Source organism: Babylonia areolata, chromosome 8, assembly GCF_041734735.1.
Source record: "Babylonia areolata isolate BAREFJ2019XMU chromosome 8, ASM4173473v1, whole genome shotgun sequence".
In the NCBI taxonomy this organism is placed as follows: Eukaryota; Metazoa; Mollusca; class Gastropoda; order Neogastropoda; family Buccinidae; genus Babylonia; species Babylonia areolata.
The window spans coordinates 31780331-31796018 of NC_134883.1; the positions used below are offsets into that span (position 1 = coordinate 31780331).

General features: G+C 48.0%; 1 protein-coding gene across 4 annotated transcripts in view; it reads left to right on the forward strand.

Moving 5' to 3' along the window:
- Positions 1 to 15688, forward strand: part of LOC143284741 (uncharacterized) — a 66446-nt gene that overhangs the window by 24661 nt on the left and 26097 nt on the right. For 3 of the 4 annotated variants that reach the window (XR_013055602.1, XM_076591700.1, XM_076591701.1), the window contains exons 2-5: positions 5554 to 5928; positions 8197 to 8285; positions 8760 to 9079; positions 9477 to 9942. Coding sequence is in view for 2 of the 4 variants with exons in the window: in XM_076591700.1 (XP_076447815.1) it covers positions 5671 to 5928; positions 8197 to 8285; positions 8760 to 9079; positions 9477 to 9942 (1133 nt within the window). In the remaining 2 variants the exon portion in view is untranslated. The remainder of the gene's footprint in view (positions 1 to 5553; positions 5929 to 8196; positions 8286 to 8759; positions 9080 to 9476; positions 9943 to 15688) is intronic. The other variant, XR_013055603.1, reaches the window with a different exon arrangement.

The following is a 15688-nucleotide window of genomic DNA, read 5'->3' on the forward strand; positions in this document are numbered from 1 at the left end:
CGACGGATGAGTAGGCAGGCAGGATTATCTGTCGGTGTGTGTCCTCATATGGGAGAAGAGGCCGATTCTGGATGCGCAGCACTTCCCACAGGTTTTGCAAGGAAAAACGTCTCCAGAAGTTGAGCCCTGCTTCCTTTGCTCACGCTTCTCCTTAATGGCCAGCGTTTTCTTGTTTTCAAACGTCTTTATGCCACTAGAGCACAGCATCCTCCAGCGAGAGCGGTCAAGGGCATCAGTTTCTCAGGAAGCGATGTCTATGTCACAGGCTTTGAGGTTTGTCTTCAAGGTGTCCTTAAAGCGCTTGCAGGGTCTTCCAAGTTCGCGGTGGCCTTCCTTCAGCTGGCCATACAGTAGCATCTTCGGGATCCTGCTGTCTGTCATGTGGAGAACGTGTCCTGTCCAGCGTAGCTGGCACTGGATCAGCAGGCTTTCGACCTGGAGGTTGGAGACCCTGTCTTGCCACTTTATGCCGAGGATCTTTCGTAGGCAACTGCTCAAGTTGTTGAATGTGACGGCGATACGTCGTCCATGTTTCACAACAGTACAACAAAGTGGTCAGCACAACAGCTCTGTAGGTTTTGATTTGGGTGCTGATTCTAATGCCTTTGTTATTCCACAGCCTGTTGTTGAGTCTGCCAAAGGCGGAGCTGGCCTTGGCGATACGCAGCGTCACTTCTGCATCAAGGGCTCCGTTGCTGCATAGGGTGCTGCCCAGGTAGCAAAACTTGTCGACTGACTTGATCTCTGTGCCATCGATCTTGATTGCAGGTGGGTGGGAGGCACTGGCGTTCTGTGAGCTAGCTGGTTGATACATGGACTCGGTCTTGCTGAGGCTGATGGTGAGTCCAAAGCGCCTGCAGAAGGTTGAGAACCTGTCCATACTTGTAGATGTCGGCCTGGATTCCATCCGCTCCTGGTGCTTTTCCGGGTCTCGGCCTTGGTGGGAGGGGCAGCTAGCGAGTCATTGACTGGTAGCTGTGGGAGGGCTGCAATTGCCTCGTCAGATACGGACGAGTCCCTGCTGAGGAGGATGTTGAAGTTCTCTGCCCAGCGGGCAAGGATGTCTTTCTTGTCTGTCAGGAGGGTGGTCTGGTCCAAGGCTCGGACAGGGGTTCATACTGTGACTCACGGCCCATACGCAGCTCGGAGACCATCATGGAAGGTCTTCGTGTCGCGAGCATCAGCAGCGGACTGAAGCTCTTCGGACTTTCTCTCCCACCAGGTGTTCTTCCTCTCACGCAGCCTCTTCTGTACGAGTTGCTTGGTTTGCAAGTACTGGTTATTCTTCCTCTGGCAGTCTTTATTAGAAATGTGATCCTGATGCCGTATATGCAATGTGTCCAGGAACTTGGAGATTCCAGAGTCGTTCTCGTCAATTCAGTCTTTGTGGCTCCCCTGTACAAAGCCGAGTGTGTCAGCTGCTGCTGTGTACACAGCATCTCTAAAGATGCTCCATACTTCTTTTACATCAGTCGATGCAGGAATTTGTTGGAGAGCTGCTTGGATTTGCTGCTGCAGCACATCCTTGGTGATGGGGAGGCGGTGGATGTTCAGCTTCCTAGGGGGATTCTGCCTGGCTGGTTGGAGCTTGCGTGCAAGTCTGATGTTCATCTTACTGCGTACAAGGCGATGGTCCGACCAACAGACTGCTCCTCTCATGCAGCGTGTACTGGAAACATCACCTCTGTCCCTCTGCCGGACAATCACATAGTCCAGCATGTGCCACTGCTTGGAGCGGGGGTGCATCCATGTGTTCTTGTAATTGTCCGCTTGTTGGAAGAAGATGTTGATGGTCAGTCCATGCTGCGCGCAGAGCGAGAGCAAAAGCAGTCCGTTGGAGTTGCACTTACCAGTGCCGCGCTGTCCTAGGACTTTTGGCCACGAGAAGTCCACGCCGACGCGGGCAATGAAATCCCCAAGGATGACCAGCCTGGCCTTTCTGTCTACCGCTGAAATGGTGTGGCTGAGCTCCTCGTGGAAGGCTTCTTTGATGTCATCAGGGTTGGTCATCATCGGGGCATAGCAGCTGATGACTGTGGCGAGGTGATCCTCGGACAGCTTCAGACGCAGGGTCATCAGCCTATCGTTTATCCCACGTGGAAGGCTGTCAAGCTGTCGTGCAAGTTTGGTTTGTATGGCAAAGCCCACGCCTGAGGTTCTTGGGGTGCCTTCTGGCTATCCAGTGCAGTAGCCCCCTCCAACTTCCTCCAGCTGGGTTTCACCCGCAATCCTGGTTTCGCTCAGGGCTGCTAAGTTCACCTGGCAGCGATCAAGCATTCTGGCAATGAGCGCTGTGCACCTTTCTGATCTGTCGTCTCTGTCCCAAAGAGTGCGAACATTCCAGGCACCCAGAGTCAGGGCATGACTCCTGGTTCTTTTCTTCTGTTGTTTTCGACTGCTAGTGTTGGATGTCCAAGTAGGTGCGGTTTCCTACTAGGTACTAGGCAAGGCAGGCTTTGTTTAGGGATCTTTTTATCTCCCCTTCTCCATGTGGGGAGGGCAGTGCTGTCCCTAAAAAGGGCTGCTCTGACGCTGTGTAAGGATACGGGCGCCCCATCTGCCCCAGTCTACGGTGGACGACCATCACCCCACAGCCGCCTGCGTGCAGAGTCGTGACTAGGAACTGCCAGCAGCATCCTCTGCCTGTCCCCGTTACCACTAACTCGTTCCGACATTAGCCTGGTTGCCTGACCAGCACAGGCGACTTTTTTTTAGTGAAGAGTTGTGCAGTCCCTTCCCCACTCTCTCGCCTACCGACGCTCAGAGTCCCACAGGTGCAGATAGTGCCGCGTGTAGAACGGCCTCGGCAGGTGCAGGTTTTTTCTTCGGAGTTCCGTCTCCTGGGAGGACTTCCAGCCAAGGATAAGAGCTCCCCCTGCCCTTTGGTCATCCTCTTCTGTTTCCTTCTCCGCCTAGTCCGTCGTTGGGAGACTTCACATGCGGCAGATAATACTGGGTTACATGGTACCAGTAGCAAGGGCTATGCCCCTGACCTGACTAACGGGGGGAATATAGACATGGGGGAACATAGACATGCTTTCGAGCTTAGTTACTATTCAAATACTTGGAATAGCTTCCGAACCCCACGTGCCCCACAAAGCAAAGCAAACGGTTGAAGTCATGAACTGTCAGTGAAAGAAATAAAGACGACAAACCAACGGTTACTAAGTGAACGCTGAAATGTCGCCAAATCAAATGAAATGTCACCAATCCACTGATAAAGCTAGCATATGTATCTTTCAGTACACAAGTGTATATATATAAACTACTTGTATGAAGTACCTTCAGTTTCAGCTTATGAATATCATAATTATGTTATTTTGGTCTTTTTTATTTGCACATGCAGGTATACATGCGTGTGCGTGCCCGCGCGTGTGTGTGTGGATGTGTGTATACATGTGTGTGTACGCTCGCGCGCGCGCGCGCGCGTGTGTGTGTGTGTGTCAGGGGTGTGGGGGTGGGTGGGTGTCTGTCTGTTTGTCTGTCCGCGTTTCTGTTTATCTCTGTGTGTGTGTGTGTGTGTGTGTGTAAGGGCGCGCTTGCGTGTGTGCGCGCACGCGATCGCGACCAATGTTATCTTATCTCTAGTGCTTTTATCTTTGAAATCGTGTTATCTCCGTCACTTGGCTGGGTCATAAAACTTACAACTTTTGTGTCTGGTGTGCTTACTGTGTCGATGTGTGTGTGTGTGTGTGTGTGTGTGTGTGTGCCTCTGTGTGTGTGTAGTGTGTGTGTGTGTGTGTCTGTGTATGCTAGCGCGTGCATTTGAATTATGTGCGTGGGTGTGCATGTGGGCGATGGGGACGGTGGGAGGGGTGGCGTCAGATGGTCCATGTGTGTGTTAGATTGTGTGTGCGTTTGTGTGTGCGTTCGCGCGCGCGAGTGTGTGTGTGTGTGTGTGCATGTGTATGTGTGTGTGTGTGTGTGTGTGTGTGTGTGCGTGTGTGTGTGTTCTCAAATGTAGGTTTTTGTCTTATGTGTGACGTCTCCTCGTTGGCCCCCAAACATCTGCATCTGGGGTGGGGCGCTCCAAGATGGGGCCATAAAAGGGTCATAACAGTGGCCCATAAAAGTTTGGAAGTTTGTTTCAGGCAGCGAGATCAAAGCATAGTGCGGCGGCTTGGCCGAAGGTTGGGAGGTGGGGGGTGGGTGTGGGGGTAAACTTTACGGGTTGGTGATAACATATCGAAGTCCAACAGTGTATATCGCGCGCACGCTCACCCCCCCTCCCCCCCCCCCCCCCCCCCCCCCCCATGTCAAAATCAGCGTCTTCGGCATCAACTTCACGCAGTTCTATCTCATTCAGTCCACAATCTTCATCTCTACTGTTTGCATCGCGAAAGATTTCTTTCAGTATTAGTGCAAGTGTTGGGGTTTTTCTGTGTTCAGCCATGGCTTTGCAAACACAACTTGAGCTTCGTACAAACTTGCAAAACTTTCGCCATAAATATGACAATCTGATGAATAATTTTAGCTTATGGAACTCAGGAGATAAAGAGCTCTCAGGGGAGCTAATTTAATGGTTAGCAGACTGCATTTTCCGTAATGCGGGACTCGAAACATAGAACGTTGTAACATGACGTACGGCGCACGTCAATACAGCATTGGTGAGCGACATTTCATGACGTACGCCGTACGTCAACAGCGCAGTCAAGAGGTTTTAACAACGTGCTGTGCAGAAAAGTCACATACCGAAATAGGAAAGTGCATTTTCACGGTTGAGTCTGTGTCCGTGCTGAACTTGAACCGTTTCAGTTGGACAGTTGGACGTCCCTTTCTCGTCAGTGATGCTTCCACCGGCTGTGAATGTTCAAATCAGTGATTTCACGTGTGTGTGTGTGTGTGTGTGTGTGTGTGTGCCGTTGTGTGTGTGTGTGTGTGTGTTGAGAACTTCATTCCGTGATTGTCCGTGGTGTGTGTTAGACAGCTTGTTTCCACGACAGCACGCGTTACATACGTGTGTGCTGTGCCCTGTGTTGCATGTCAGAGTGCTCCTGGCCTTCCGTGGAGAACTGAGAACGAGACATAAAATATTTAGCTCCACAGATGGCCATTCTTTCCATACAGTGGTCAAACAATGGTCTGTAGTGGTAAAGCAGTGGTCAAACACCTGCTACGAGATAATATTGGACAGATTTAACAAAATTACGCAGTCTGAGAACTTTTGGGTTGTGGTAAATAGTGAAGTCATATGTGATCAGAAGGAAGGGATGGATGTTTCAAACACATATTTGAGACAAAAGAAAACACAATTACACATAAATACTTCAATTTTAGGTAAAACAAACCCTAAAGTTTACTATATGTCAAAATCTGACAATCAACAACCTGAATCCCGCCTGCCTAAAATCGCTGCGAGCTGCAAAGCGGATCAGGTGCTAAATGACTTTTTTCATTGTGGAGGGTTACGAATGTCATCTTTGGTGCTGTTCTGCGAAATCTAAAGGTGTGTGTACTACACACTCACACACACACATACAGACATATATTCACAGAGATGAAGAGAGAAAGAGAGAGAGGATCAAGTTTCTTCCCATGTTGCATTTGTTTCAGACTTGAGAAAAAAACAACAGAACTGAAGGACCTGCCTTGCTGCTTGGCTATAAAGGCCGGAACCTACGCCGTGCAGGAGAAACTCTGAATCTAGGACAACGTGGCCATCTTACCCTGATGATGAAGTTAAATCTCAGCCGCTGCCTGCTGAACAGACGTGGTGTGCTGTTGGTGATGTGTGTGGTGACCATGGCGGTGTGTCTGCTGTTCACTTGGTCCCCAGCCTGGACTGTTCAGAACGCGTGGCTGAACACAGCACTGTGGCTGCAACACGCGCAATGTCCAGACGTCATGCACTCCATGACACAAGGGCGTTGGGAGCGACTGCCCATGACGCCGTCTGACATTCAGAAGATGAACAAATTTCACAAACATGTAAGATGGCCAGATTTATCAATGGCAAGAGTGTTTGTTGTCTTTATTTCTTTGTCTGTCTGTTGATTGAACGGGACATAGTTAATATCTGTGTCTCCATGTACTTTCTCATTATCCGCTCCTTCGTCAAGCACATTTTTGTCCAATATCGTAGTTTGCATGCCTCACACCTTGTGTTGTTCACAGTTCAAGTCCTATTCACGAATCATGTTTATTAAACATACTGATCCTTACTGCCCACACCTACCCTTAGTGAACGTACTTACCCTTCCTGATCATACTTACCTTCAGTAAACATACCTATCCTCACTGAACAGACTTATCCCCATTGAACACCGTCAGTGAACATATTCACTTTTAGTGAACAAACTTACCCTTAGTTAACATAACCTTAGTGAGCATATACTCGTAGTGAACAGACCTAGACTCAGTGAATATAGTGATCCTCAAACTGACCCCCAGTGAAGATACTGACCACCGTACAGAACCCCATACTGACCCCCGTGAAGCAGCTGTCCCCCATACTGTCCCTCAGCGAAGATAGTGACCCCCGTGAAGCACTGTCCCTCAGTGAAGATACTGACACCCGTGAAGCAGCTGTATCTCATACTGTCCCTCAATGAAGATACTGACCCCCACTGAAGATATTGTCCCTCATACATGCCTCAGTGAAAATACGGACCCACATACGTATCCCCAGCGAAGATACTGACACATATACTGATTTCCAGTGAATTATTGACTCAAATACTGACCCCCGCAACCCCCAGTGATGATAATGACCCTCATTCTGATCCCCCAGTGAAGACAGTAACCCAAATACTGAACCTGAATGAAGATATTGACCCTCACACTAACCTCCAGTAAAGAAAGTGACCCTCATACTGACCCCCACGTGAAGACCCTTATGCTGCCCCCATGAAGATAATGAATCCACACTTCCCCCATCCCCCTGAAGATAGTGACCCTCAGACTGACCACCGGTGAATATAGTGACCATCAAAATGGTCCCCAAGTGTAGACTGTGGCCCTCATACTGACCCCTCAGTGAAGATAGTGATCCCCGATACTGACCCCCTGTGAAGATAGTGACCACACACTCCCCCCTCTCCCCCCCCCCATGAAGATATTGTCCCTCAGACTGAACCCCGATGAATATAGTGAGCATCATACTGATCCCCCAATGAAGATATGACCCCAATACTGCTCCCAGCAAAGACAGTCACCCCATACTGCCCCCAATGAAGATATGACCCCCATATTACCCCCAGTCAAGACAGTGACCCCATACTGCCGCCAGTGAAGACACTGACCCCCATAGTGCCCCCAGTGAAGACAGTGACTCCCATACTGCCGCCAGTGAAGACAGTGACCCCCATACTGTCCCCAGTGAAGACAGTGACCCCCATACTGCCGCCAGTGAAGACAGTGACCCCCATACTGCCCCCAGTGAAGACAGTGACCCTCTTACTGCCCCAAGTAAAGATAGTGATCCCATACTGCCCCCAGTGAAGACAGTGACCGCATACTGCCCCCAGTGAAGACAGTGACCCTCATACTTCCCCCAGTGAAGACAGTGACCCCCATACTGCCCCAGTGAAGACAGTGACCCCCATAAAACCACCAGTGAAGACAGTGACCCCCATACTGCCCCCAGTTAAGACTAACCCTCATACTGCCCTCCAGTTAAGTCAGTGACCCCATACTGCCCCCAATGAAGACAGTGACCCTCATACTGCCCCCATTAAAGACAGTGACCCTCATATCATACTGCCCCCCCTACCCCCGTGAAGATAGTGACCACCAACTGCCCTCCAGTTAAGTCAGTGACCCCCATACAGTCCCCATTAATGACAGTGACCCCCAATTAACGACAGTGACCCCGACACTGCCCCCCCCCCCCACCCCCCCCCCCGCCCCCACGCTCCAAGTGAAGACAGTGGGCCCCATACTGCCCCCAGTAAAGACAGTGAACCCCATACTTCTTATACTGCCCCCTCCACCCCGCGTGAAAATAGTGACCCCCATACGGCCCTAACCCCCAGTAAAGATAGTTACCCCAAACTGGGCTCCCAGTAAAGATAGTGACCACATACTGCTTCCCATGAAGATAATGACCCCATACTAACCCCAAGAACAGGTACTAACCCTCATTTTGACCCCACAGTGAAGACAGTCACCCTCATACTGACCCCCATGTGGATACAGTGACCCACATACTGCTCCTCAGTGAAGACAAGCTGACAGTGTGGACTGTGCTGCCTACAGGTTAGAGAAGAGCAATATGGGATGCCCAGAGGACTGCAACGGAAGGACGGCCTTTGTGGGAATGTCACTTTTCTTAAACGCGCATGGAGGTTCGTCATCTCTGCCTTTCTCTCCTTCTTTCATACTACTTCCTCTCTGCCAACCAGGCACATGCAAATTCACACACATGAAGGCAAACACCGTCTAAGCACAAACACACACACACAAACACACACACACACATACACACACACACACACAAACACCCGCATACACACACACACACACACACACACACACACACACATTTTTGTCATTTGGGGAATATGTATGCATGAGCAATTATTTTTGCCATTCCCTGACATGCGTGTGCACACACATTCACACAAACGTGCACACACGTGTGATGAAAAAGGAGAAATGACTACAAAGATCTCCATGGCTTTTATTCGTTCATTTAATAATTCTATTCATTCATCTAGTTATCTATGTGCTTGTTAGTTAATTCACTAATTAATCAATCAACCAGTTAATCAATGAATCAAACAATCATTTACTTAATCAATTTTTTTTATTTTCTTCAGGTTTCGAGCCATGTGTGACACAGAGGGAGATAAGCCTTGCTGTTATCACAACCGCTGCACCAACCGATCCGTGGACCAATGCGTGTGCCCTAAGTGCCACGACATGCGCAATCCACTCCATGCAGAGTATGCAAGATGGCGTCCAAGCAACCAGTTGTGCCAAGTGGACGAGATGTCGGTGGAAGAGATATGTCATCTACTGAGAAATACCACCATCTTCTTCGTGGGTGACTCGTTCACACGTCATGTGTACACGGCCTTCCTCTTGGCCGTCAGAGGGAACCCCATCACTGGAGCCTTTAGTGAGAAAACTCCTGCTGGTGAGTGTTCATTGTTCATGCCCTGAGGCTGTGGCTTTTGTTTGTGCTGATTTTTGCCTGCTTGATTGCTGGCCTTTGAACCGCCTTTCCCATCCATCTCTCCTAGAGAGACGTAGACAGGCAAACAGACAGACAGTGTGTGTGTGTGTGTGTGTGTGTGTGAAAGAGATAGAGAGGGGGGGAGAGAGTTTTTTCATGGGGTGGGCAGGAATGCGTGTGTGCGTACGCGCGTGCAAGCGTGTGTGTGTGTGTGATATAGATGAATGTGCATGAGTGCTCTCAATTCAGAGCACAGTATTGTCTGTTTCATATAATTTAAAACATGTTTTCTTCATGCTCATTCGAATACTCGTCGACATGAAAAGTTAGCTCCCATGGACAATAATTGTTGTTTCAGATCTGAGACGCCAGTGTGCGGGCATTTACATGTTCACGATGAAGGAGTGTCGTATGTGGTTGGATAGAGATGTGAGGAAGTGCCCAGACAGGAGTGCTGTTCTGCGGTACTTTTCCAAGAATCACAACGAAGACATACGTCAGCTGATTTCTCAGCTGCACCACACTCCTCGCAGTCTTGCCTTCATCGGCTTGGGTGGCCACGACAAATTTAAAGACCAGGCCACCTTCAATATGGTCATGCAGCCAGTGCTGCAAGAGAGAAATGACAGCGGTTCTCACTGGCCTTTGCTCGTCTGGGCCCCCCCTCACCGCTGGGGCAAGTTAAAGACCCCACGTGACCCCCTTCAACCAGTGATCGATTTCAGCAAGAAAATGAAAGAGCATCTAAGACCTTGGGACGTGGCCATCTTTGACTCCCTCAATATGACGGCGGATGTGGAGAGCTTTGATGGCGCTCATTATGGGTATGGTGTGAACAAAGTGAAGGCACAGATACTTTTATATTATCTGAAGGAGCTTCAAAGCAAAAAGCAATGGTGAACATGTGGTATAATCAGCAAAATCGTATAATCATTGTTATTTTCATTATTTGTTACGCAAGAGAGTTGAAGACAGACTAGACTAAAGGAAGGTAACAAACAAACACGTGCGAGTTCATCTCATTCTCCTGCACTCCGTGAACAAAACAGACACAAGGTATTGCCCCTGAGCCTATATAATTTAACACACACAAAAGGATTCAAAATTTCTTCTACAGTTAGTAGACATACATATGCACACACACACACACACACACACACACACACATACACATACACACACAAATGCAGGCATCCGATTTTGAGTCTGGGGAATGCTGACTTCTGTTCTTCAATGTTTTGTGGGTCCACGAACTAACAGTCAACACACATATCACCTCTGGTCTTGTGCCACACACACAAATTTCGTGGTTCTTCAGGACGTGTATTTGTCTTCAAGACACGTTGTCTCGTGGCTGCATCAGCCTCACCAAACCTCAGCCAGGTCTGTCCCGCTCCAGTCTCCCCGGACTGGGCCGTTACCACGTCTCCTCGGACGGTGGGTTGATCCCGTCTCCTCGGACTGGGCTGTCTCTACGTCTGCCCCGGAACTCTGGGACGGTGTATTAAGACCCGTAAGATATATGCTGTATATAATTTCCACATTCTCTTTTCTTCTTCCTTTGGATGGGTAGCCAGCATCGACTTGTCAATGAATCTGCTGCACAAATTCTTTTCCGGAGGGTAGTTCCGAGTGGGCTGTTTTAGTTAGTTCTAAGTTTAACAGGATTTGGAGGATTGTGGAGAGGGGGTGGGGGTGGGGGGTAGTTTGATGTTGTTTGGAGCTGGTCAGAGGTTTGCCATCCTGGCCTGGAAGACTGCCAGAGATGGCACAGTGGCGGATTCAGTGGGCAAGTTGTTCCATTCCGGGATGGTTCTTGGAAAGAATGTCATCTGCCGGCACTGTGTCCTGTTGGATGGAATGTCGTATTGCAGGGGGTGGGACTTTCTAGTTATTTCGCTGAGGCGACTGACAGAGGGGAGATGTTTGGAATCAACATGTACTAGGCTGTTGTGCACCTTGTAGAACATAGTGAATCTCGCACGCCTCCGTCTGGCTTGCAGCGTTGGCCATTCCAGGTCAAGGAGCATGTCATCCACACAGTAGGTTTGGCGGAAGCGCTGTGAGGCCCAGCGAGCTGCTCTACGCTGCACCTTTTCAGTGGTGTTAATGTCTTCAGTGGTGTGGGGATCCCACACACAGCTGGTATTTCTGGGGGTGGAAAGACATCTTCCACCGCTGTTCCCAGAAAGCTAGGGTGTCCACATCCGCTTGCAGCTCCTCTTGGTCTTCGGCTGTCTTGACGTCTTTGTGGCAGGCAGTGTCATCAGCCTGGCCCTGGCGGACAGTCCGGTCGGTAGGTTATTGATGTAGAGTAGAAACAGGCTCGGTCCAAGGATGGAGCCCTGGGGGACTCCTGAATCTACTGGAGCAACCTCTGACCTGGAACCATTGACGACGACGGACTGCCTCCTATCATTGAGGAAGTTCTGGATCTAGGTGTTGATGATCCCGACGATTCCGTAGTGTCCAAGCTTGTGGGTCATGAGGCTTTGGTTAACTTTGTCGAAGGCCTTCGAGAAATCGAAGACAAGTAAGTCCTCCTGGTATCCCTGTTCAAGGGCCTCAGACACTTCGTCCACGAAGCCGAGTAGCTGCGTTTTGCATGAGCGACCCTTCCGGAATCAGTGCTGTTCCGTGCAGAGAATCTGGTACTCTTCGCAGTACGCCATGATCTTGCTGACCAGTATATGCTCCAGGAGCTTGCACGGAATACTTGTCAGGGAGATGGGCCTGTAATTTTCTGCATTGTATCGTTCCCCTTTCTTGAAGACAGGATACACGTTGGCAGTCTTCCAGTCAACAGGGACAACCCCAGAGTCGAGGGATGTCTGGTATAGTAGTGTGAGCGATGAGGCTAGTTCCGTCGCTAGCTCTCTCAAGACATGGGGGCTGATCCCGTCTGGGCTGCATGCCTTGAAAGGGTCGAGGTTACGTAGGAGTCTCTCGACGCTGGTAGTCGTGACGTGTACCTGCTTTAACAGGGGCTGCTGAGGATCACGTGGTGGCATGGGACATCTGTCCCTGAACTCTTCATCACTGAAATGTTCCTTACTGCTGAAGGCAGACTGGAAGTGGCGGTTTAATATTTCAGCTTTTTCTTTGTCACTGGTGACCAGTCTTCCTGCTTCTTTCAGGGGCGAAATGCCAGAACTGTCATTCTGTCTGGATTTAATGAATGTCCAGAATCGTTTTGTAGGGATGGGCTGCTCAGACTGTTCTTCAAAGATGAGGCCTTGGATGTATTTCCAGTACTGGTTCCCCGAGTCTTTGCTGCCCCTATCTCTTGAGTGACTTAAATGCATCATAGAGGTCTTGTCTGCCAGTTCTTTTCATTTTCTTGTGAATTCTGTCTCTGCGTCTGATGAGCCTTAGTGTCTGGTAGTCTATCCATGGTGGATTTCTCCTCTGGCCAAGCTTCTTGTGCGGAATGAACTGTTCAACGCACTCGTTGATGCCTGTTTTGAGGGCTGTCCAGATCGCTTCAGTATCCGGCGAGTTGGAATAGGTATGGAGGATGGTGTTGGTGAGCTCCTGTGCTGCCTTCCGGGGGCCGTCCCAGTCAGCTTTGCCATAGCAGGGAACAAGGCGCACCGTCTGATTGGCGCGAGCGGCGTTGATCTGGAGCTCTGAATACACTATGTCATGGTCAGAGAGGCCAGGTACAATTTTGATACGGGGGAACATGTTGGGAAGGTTTGTTATCAGCAGGTCGAGGATGTTGTCTCCCCTGATGGGCTTTTCGACAGTCTGGTCCATGCCAAGATCAGCGATGATGTCCCTGAATTCCTGGTGTAGACGTGGATAAGGTGCCCCTTTCTTCAGCACCTTCTTCTTCCAGTCCCATCCAGGGAGGTTGAAATCACCGCCAAGAACAACGATGGCATTCCTTGCCTCACTTGTAAATCTGCTGACTCTGCCACTTCCCTCAGGCTTGTAGTGTAGCTGTTGGGTGGGTGGTAGTAGCTGCTTATCAGCAAATCCCTCTCACCCCTGAGCTTGACCTTGGCCCACAGGATCTCACAGTCAGGCCTGTCAAGGCTGGGATCCTCCGAGCTGACAAGGTTGTCAGCAACTGCAATGAGGACGCTTTCTCTATTCCTGTTTCGATCCTTCCTGAAGATTTTGAATGTAGGAGGGAAGATCTCGTTGGAGGCAATTTCTGGGCACAGCCATGTCTCGGTGCCGAGGACAACGTCCGGGCGGAGACTTTGGAAGAGGTTGCTGATCTCAGCCACTTTTCCGACAACTGACTGAAAATTTACAGTAAGGATGCGGAGAGGGCGGTTTGAATTTTTGTTCTGTTGACTCTGACCAGTCGGAGAAGAGCAGTGGAGAGCGTAAAATGAATCATCTGAGTGAAGGGTAAAGCCTGAGTGGTTTGCAGGAGAGTTGTGTCTGTATATTTCCTGTTCCACACCGTGAAGATCGAAGGCCGCAGTGCTGTAATTTGGTGATTGGCAAAGTTCACAATGCCAGCTAACATCAGAAGCTCCAACGTCAATATAGGTCTGAGTATCTGGCATGATGCATGGAACCACCTCCATTCCACACATTCCACGCTGCGGTCATCCCAACCCACAGTTCTGTAACAAATCCCACAGGGGGCAACAGAAGAGTTATTTGCACTGGGTATGTTCGAGCCATTAGAGATGCTGAGAGGACCAGTTGCCATATGCCAGAAGGCAGCAAAGTGTTAGGGTTGTGTAGGATATCATGAGTGATGAATGAAGAGACAAGCACAGCACGGGTCAGGGCCGGGACAACATCGTTTAGACATGGTAGTGGTTGATGCAGGGTGGTGATAATGTCACCAGTGGTGGTGTGGTGAGAATAACCATTTGGCAAGGGATATGTCAAAGAGAAATACAATAGGTCTACTCACAGTCAAAATCTTGTGTTTGTGTGATTGAAGAAGTCCAGGAACAGCTATTCACCAGTCCAACAGTAAGGGCGCATCCTTTTCCATTCATACCCCTATTTGTATTAGTTCAAATAATTATTTTAAACTATCCACGGACTCTCCAATTATCAAATATCAATTTCTTATTAAGGCCATGCTGCTTACATGACACACAAGAACGAAAACATTTATTCATTATCCATGCGTTAGGACTAACAACGGGAACGGAATATTTAACAAGGTTATTATGAAAAACATGGCCACGTTTCTCAACATTTAGAAATAGAAAGATAACATTATTCGATCTATACTAGTTTTGCTCTTCATGCTAGCGATTATATGTACAGAGAACATACTATACTTTGGTCAATTTGCGGTGTAGCCAAGTTTACACAATGTATTGCAAAGCATAGTTCCACCAAAATATGCACAACAAATAGTAACTACATTTACAGTACATAAAAAAACATGCGTACACAAAAAGACTAACTATATCTTTAAACTCTTATGAAAAATACTATATAATTACCTGTAGCCAGAACCACAAAGCACCAACAGCGAGACCTTTCCCTTCCAAGCCTCTGCGACAGACAGTGTGTCGCGAGCCAGTTGAACTGGGCAGAGAAAAGTATTCTCACTGACCAGTACAAAAAAAACACGTGCAAATAAACAGAAGCACTTAAATTCCCCCGCACGAGGAAATAAGTTTGTGGCACTCCGTAACATTATTATTATTATTATTATTATCGTTGTTGTTGTTGTTGTTGTTTATGCCTAAACTTAAAAATCACATGTGATACACTTAAAAAAAAACACAAAAAAACAAGCTTTTTATGTATTGAGTATAATTTCAAAATGTAATGTTTAAGATGAGAAAGATCAAAGCAAATTAAGTCCCCTAGCATTAATTACAGAGTAATTTCCCTTTTTTACTATCTGCACCAAAACTTTGCAAAATAAATAAAACTTCCATGCTTAGCAAAAGAAGTTCCTGTTTGAATAAAAAATGATATTAATGACTGCTCTTGTTGTTGGGTCAGAATATCAGATCAAAGTGCCAAGTTTAGAGAATACAAAAAATATAAATATAACAGTAAATGCAGTTTGCATATAATTAGGCTTCATTTTTTAAATTTTTTTGTGCCCATCCCAGAGGTGCAATATTGTTTTAAACACGACGACTGGAAAGAACTGAATTTTTCCTATTTTTATGCCTAATTTGGTGTCAACTGACAAAGTATTTGCATAGAAAATGTCAGATGTGGTGTAGCGTATATGGTTTTGTCCGAACGCAGTGACGCCTCCTTGAGCTACTGAAACTGAAACTGAAACTATATGGAATTAGCTCAGCTGTGAATATGGAAAGATGTTTTCCAGTACAGTAAGATTTTTCAACTTTACAGACAGGATTAAAGAAAGCCGCACCAGCATTTTTTGTCATCAAAAACAGATCCATCTGTAGATATATGGAGATGATTCTGATATTTTGCTGCTATATGAATTTTGGCAGTACTTGTCCGCGATATTGATGTTTTCTTCCTTTTTTGTTTCAGAATAACTGATATTAAGATCTGCTTTCAACATTTCCCAAAAAGGAACAGGAGAATGATGTGGTTTTGCAGCTAACTCTTTCATGTTAACATCAGATTCTTTTAACAAATTTGAAA